This window comes from Eumetopias jubatus, unplaced genomic scaffold, assembly GCF_037043125.1.
Source record: "Eumetopias jubatus isolate StellerSeaLion01/CBP00866 unplaced genomic scaffold, mEumJub1_p1.0 scaffold_2, whole genome shotgun sequence".
In the NCBI taxonomy this organism is placed as follows: Eukaryota; Metazoa; Chordata; class Mammalia; order Carnivora; family Otariidae; genus Eumetopias; species Eumetopias jubatus.
In genome coordinates, this window is record NW_028274808.1 from 2,102,871 (window position 1) to 2,109,276 (window position 6,406).

Sequence of the window (6,406 nt, forward strand, 5' to 3'; positions counted from 1 at the left end):
GTGCCCGGTGAGGAGGTGCCCATGGAGCGGTGTCAAACCACCTCTGCTGGAAATACTGTGCAAAAGGACACAATTTCATAATGCTCATGTGTGTTGGCGAGTAAAATTGGTATCGTCATAAGAACTCTAGAGGCATGGTTTTCGGGATAATTGCATGTTATTCTCTCCCTGGTTGGCTGGGCTGGGAACCACGTCTGTCTCTTGGAGGCCACCAGACCACGCCAGCGATCAGACCACCCGCTACTTGGATTGTGTTGGTTGGTTTCTTTGTGGAGCTACAGCTTAATTGTAGTTACAGACTTACCAGCCTGCTTCTGTAGGGCTTTTAAAAACACAGAGTTCCAAACTGAAGCTTTAAAAACATGTCCTGTTCTATGCCTTTTCTTTCAGTATGATTTACATGAAGACAACCTTTAGGGCTCAGGTTTTTATTCATTCTAGCAAGTCAAGCCAGCGAAAGAGCCAGGAAATTCTGGAACCCTTTCTCAGGCCACAAAAAGAAAATACTAGGTTAGTCCTCTGAGGTCTACGGTCTTGTGCGGTGTACAGAAGTGTTAAAGAACAAGCCTAATAACAGCCAGTTCTCAGATTTTCTGACATTAAGATTCACATGTGTCCATACCTGCGCACGGGTGCGTGCACTCACACACACACACCCCGGGCGCGCGCTCACACACACACACACACACACACACACACACACACATACACCCCGGGCGCGCGCTCACACACACACACACACACACACCCCGGGCACACGCTCTCTCTCTCACACACACACACACACACCCTGGGCGCACGCTCACACACACACACACACACACACACCCTGGGCGCATGCTAACACACACACACACACATACCCTGGGCGCACGCTAACACACACACACACACACACACACACACACCCCGGGCACACGCTCTCTCTCTCTCACACACACACACCCCGGGCGCACGCTCACACACACATACACACACACCCCGGGCGCGCGCTCACACACACACACACACACACACCCCGGGCGCGCGCTCACACACACGCACACACACACACATCCCGGGCACACGCTCTCTCTCTCACACACACACACACACCCTGGGCGCACGCTCACACACACACACACACACACACACACACCCTGGGCGCATGCTAACACACACACACACATACCCTGGGCGCACGCTAACACACACACACACACACACACCCCGGGCACACGCTCTCTCTCTCACACACACACACACCCCGGGCGCACGCTCACACACACATACACACACACCCCGGGCGCGCGCTCACACACACACACACCCCGGGCGCGCGCTCACACACACACACACACACACACACACACCAGGCGCACGCTCACACACACACACACATACCCTGGGCGCACGCTAACACACACACACACACCCCGGGCACACGCTCGCTCTCTCTCTCACACACACACACACACCCTGGGCGCACGCTCACACACACACACACACACACCCCGGGCGCACACACACACCCCGGGCGCACGCTCACACACACACACTCCTGGCGCGCGCTCACACACACACACACATACACACTCACCGTTCGACCTTCTTCGTCCATTTCTCCCACCCCTGACTCTGACAACCTCTGTCCTCTCTATCTGAATTTTTGAGTAAGATATGTTAGTGTGTCTTAGTTCTATCAGACTTTCCCTCGAATGCCCTCGCCGACTGAGCAAGCACCATTCATCCTTGGGACGGTGCCACGCGCTTTGCTTTACCGCTGCTCCGAGCGTCCCAGCGTGTTGCCACACTCCCTCGCTGTGCACCAGCATTCACGGCCACCTCGCTGGGCGTGGCGGCTCGGGACAGGATGGACGGCACAGAGACAGCATCGCGGCGGGGCTGGGCCACAGCTGAGTCAACACCGGAGCCCGTTTGTCCTGCTGGCCGCCTCCGCGACCCACACACCCCGGCAGGCCAGGCTTTCAGCTCACTCAGCCTTTCCTAGCCCGGCATTTCCATGCATCCTGGACACTGCCTTGCATACAGTGAACGTGCCATGGGAGTTACCGATAAAGATTTCTGGAAGAGAGAGAGAGGACGGGAGAGGGAGAGAGAATGGAATGTTTTGAATTTCCAACTTGAAGACATGTACTGCTAAAATAATGGGAAAGCGTTTTTATTAACACAGCAGAAGGAAGCAGAGGGCAAGCAGGTATATATGCTCAACCCCGAGCATTTGTAAGGATCAGGGAATGGTCTTCAGTAGGATAGGCAGCAATCAGGAGATGCTGGGGGAAGCTGATTAAGAATCATCTGTCTCATTTGAGAGGCTAACCCATCCTACCTAATAATGATAAAACTAAGCTGTATTTGGTGTTTTTCTTGTCTCCATTCTCTTCTTTAGAAAGCTACAACACAATTTCATTCTCCCCTTATGTTCATGGTGAGACTGCTAAGACCCCTTTCAGGCTGGGAAGTCTCAGAAGGTTTTGCCAATTTAGGAAAGATTACATTTTAACATTCATCTGCAGGTGCTCACATCTGCCTTCCACAAATATATATACATATATATTGCTTTGGCCTTTCTTTTGCTGCACATGGGCTATTTGGAGAATTGCTTCTCTGAGGTTTTTCAGAGACACAATTCCAAGAATGAACAGTTCAAACAGATTTCAGAGTTGAGCCTCCGAGGCCAGCTCCAGAGAAGTGTCCTCAGCTCCTTCTCCAAATATTTGTTTTTGAAACCAACTAGAAAAGACTATAGGAAAACTGTCACATATCAGTAAAATTAGTAAAGTTAATTATGCTTCCTCACTGAACGGCCTTTACACATACATCTCATTAGGTTGAAAATCGGAATTTGTTGACGTTTGCTTTTTATTTTTATTTTTCCATAAAACAAGCAGTTTTGTTTGGTTCAACCCAATGTTTTTTAAAGCCCATTGCCTGAATTGGGTTCTCCTTCATGGGTTCACAAACAGGGCAGGAATAAGGAGAGGGTACTTCTAAAAAATCCCTAAGTTCTGTATATCTTACTCATCAAACTCTCCAGCAGTGAAGAGTCACACTCCCCTTTCCCACCCACTGTGAGCCCCCTAACCTGGCAGTGGTGGGGAGTGTGGTAGACCCCTCTGACACACAATAACCCTGCTGAAAAATGCACACTCAAACACCCTCTCTCTCTCCCACAAACAGGAACAAGAAGAGTGTGCTGACACCATATGGAAACACCTGATGTTCCAACAAAGGAAGAGGCTTCTGAGGGATCAGAGAGGAAGGCCAGTTCTCCTACAGTAATGGTGTTTTTCTAACACCCACCTGGCAAGTGAATTATGGACAACCCCCACCCCCCGGGGGGTGTGTGAACAGTGTGGATGCAGACACATCAGGAGCTGCTGATGCCAGGACACACTAACAGAAACCCGAATCACAAATGGGAGTCTTAAAAACAAAATCAAGCTCCGTGGGGTGTGCTCCACAGGAAACGGAGTTAAAACCCGGCTCTTAAGTTTAGAGGCAGCCTGCCTTGGACGGGTTCGTCCCAGGACGCAGTGATGGAACTGATGGGATGAAAAGTGAAGTGATGAACACTGGCCCAGAAAGAAAGGGCCTGCCCTGGTTTGTTAGCCGTTCCGGGTAGCTCAGCCCTGCGGAGAAGTAACTGCAGATAACCGGGAGACCGTGGCGGGGCGGTACCTGCAGGGAAGCGTCCGCGCGCCGGCCTGGAGACAAAGCCACGGAGACCCCGCCGGCACTTGGCTAGCCAGTGCTGACGTGCCTGACCTTCATAAGTTCAGCTGAGAGTGCACACAAGGCCGACACAGTCCTCCTCGCGGGAGAGGGCAGCGGTGTGTGAGCCGAAGGAACTGTGCACACAGAAGGGAAACTGGATCGCGCGGGGACAGGAAAAGCCCGTAAAGCTAGAGCCCCAGAGCAACGCTCGACCTTGAGCAGCCCAAGTCAGGGCGCCGTCATGGTGGGCTGCTGAGCGGGGGTCTGGCTGCGGCGGCCGCGAACGCCAGCGGCCCCATGGAGAACCCGGTGCCCCCCTGCGCCCTCTACCCCAGGGACGACCAGGGCCGCGGGGCCGAGGCCGGGGGCGCTTTTGCGCAGGGAGCGTGCGGCCAGGCCGGGAGCCGGGGCGGCGCTCCCGGGGCTCCAGGAGAGGGCGGCCTGCAGCTGCCGGACGCGCAGCCACCCTGCAGTCTCAGCGCGTCGCTGTGCTTCAGCTCCGGGGACGACTCCCCGCCGCAGTCTCGCGCCTCCGCGGCGGAGGGCGCAGCGTCCTCCCCGCCCTCGCGTCGCAGCGGCCAGCGGGTGGTGGAGCGGCAGTGGGAGGTCGGCAGCGCGGGCGCCGCGTCCCCCGAGGAGCCCGTGGACCCCGAGCCGCGCGCGTCCCCAGAGGATTCTGTGTCCCCGGAAGAGCCCAAGTCCGCCGAGGAGCCCGGGAAACCCGAGCAGCGCGCATCCCCGGAAGAGCCCGTGTCGCTCGGGGAGCCCGTGTCTACCGAGGAGCCCACGTCCCTGGAAGAGCTCGTGTCCCCCGAGGAGCCCGTGTCCACCGAGGAGCCCCCGTCCCTGGAAGAGCTCGTGTCTCCCGAGGAGCCCGGGGACCCCCCACCAGTGCCCCCGGGCGTCGGGCCCGCGCACGGGGAGCCCGACCTGGTCATCGAGGTGTCAGGCCGCCGGCTGCGAGCGCACAAGGCGGTGCTGGCGGCTCGCAGCGACTACTTCCGCGCGCGCGCGTCTCGGGACGTGCTGCGGGTGCAGGGCGTGGGCTGGGTGGCGCTGCGGCTGCTCCTGGCCTACGCGTACAGCGGGCGCATGGCGGGCGTGCGACCCGACAACGTGGCCGAGGTGGTGGCCGGCGCGCGTCGCCTGCAGTTGCCGTGCGCCGTGCAGCGCGCCACCGATGCCGTGGCGCCGCAGCTGAGCCTGGCCAACTGCTACGAGGTGCTGAGCGCGGCCAAGCGGCAGCGACTGGCCGAGCTGCGCGACGCAGCCTACCGCTTCATGAGCGACCACTACCTGGACGTGCTGCGCGAGCCCGCCGTGTTCGGGCGCCTGTCGGGCGCCGAGCGCGACCTGCTGCTGCGCCGCCGCCTGCGCGCCGGCCGGGCCCGCCTGCTGGCCGCCGCGCTCGGACCGGCCGGGGAGCGCGCGGGCAGCCGCCCGCAGAGCCCGTCGGGGGACGCGGAGGGCCGGGGCGACGCCGCCGTCTACTGCCTGCACGAGGCGGCCGGCGAGTGGCGCGAGCTGACGCGGCTGCCGGAGGGCGCGCCGGCGCGGGGCTGTGGGCTGTGCGTGCTCTACAACTACCTCTTCGTAGCCGGCGGCGTGGGTCCTGCGGGTCCCGACGGCCGCGCGCGCCCCTCGGACCAGGTCTTCTGCTACAACCCGGCCACCGACCGCTGGAGCACCGTGCGGCCGCTGCGCCAGGCGCGCTCGCAGCTGCAGCTGCTGGCCCTGGACGGCCACCTGTACGCCGTGGGCGGCGAGTGCCTGCTCAGCGTGGAGCGCTACGACCCGCGCGCCGACCGCTGGGCCACGGTGGCCCCGCTACCGCGGGGCGCCTTCGCCGTAGCGCACGAAGCCACCACCTGCAACGGCGAGATCTACGTGTCTGGCGGCTCTCTCTTCTACCGCCTGCTCAAGTACGACCCGCGGCGCGACGAGTGGCAGGAGTGCCCGTGCAGCAGCAGTAGGGAGCGTTCCGCGGCCATGGTGGCCCTGGATGGCTTCATCTATCGCTTCGACCTGGGCGGGGGCCGTGGCGACTCGCAGGCGGCGGCCACGTCGGCCGGAGGCGTCAGCGTGCTTCGCTACCACTGCCTAGCCAAGCAGTGGAGCCGCTGCGCCGCGCACCTGCGCCCCCCGGGCGCGCCGTCTAGCCTGCAGCCCTTCCGCTGCGTGGCGCTGGATGGCACCATCTACTGCGTGAGCCGCGCGGGCACCTGGCGCTTCGTGCCCCCGCAGGACAGCGAGCCCGGCGCGGACGTGGGCGCGGGCGAAGGCGGCAGTTTCGAGCCCGCGCCGCTCCGCGTCCCCTTGGACGCCCGAGGCGCGCTCTTCCCGTTCGTGCTCAACTTGCCCGAGGAGAAGCCGGACCGAGGCGAGGAAGGCGCTGCGTAGGGCAGGGGTGGGGGTGGGGTGGGCACCTGGCCATCTCCCTCAGGGACGCCCCCGTGCGGGGAGATCCAACTGGGGAGGGGGGGGCGAGGAGAGAGTCCTGGCGTGGGCGCTGTCCACGCGGACCATTTAAACACTTTGAAGTTGGAAGCTTGTCGCGGGGCCTTGAAGACTTTTGGCAATGCTGTTTTAAGATCTGCTGCCCTATTTTGCGTTCCTTTTTGCGCCGCTCTGCTTAACAGGGTCAATGGCATGATATGTAAGGTGCGTGCAAATAGGTAACCTTACAAAT

General features: G+C 60.2%; 1 protein-coding gene across 1 annotated transcript; it reads left to right on the forward strand.

Moving 5' to 3' along the window:
- The first annotated feature begins 4,014 nt into the window (after positions 1 to 4,014).
- On the forward strand, positions 4,015 to 6,117 carry KBTBD11 (kelch repeat and BTB domain containing 11). Its single transcript, XM_088020894.1, has one exon. The coding sequence runs from the start codon at positions 4,015 to 4,017 to the stop codon at positions 6,115 to 6,117; it is 2,103 nt and encodes a 700-aa protein (XP_087877020.1).
- Positions 6,118 to 6,406: the final 289 nt, after the last annotated feature.

What these genes read in the sequence shown, in the direction of transcription:
- KBTBD11 (XM_088020894.1), top strand. Translation starts at nt 4,015, where the DNA reads ATGGAGAACCCGGTGCCCCCCTGCGCCCTCTACCCCAGGGACGACCAG.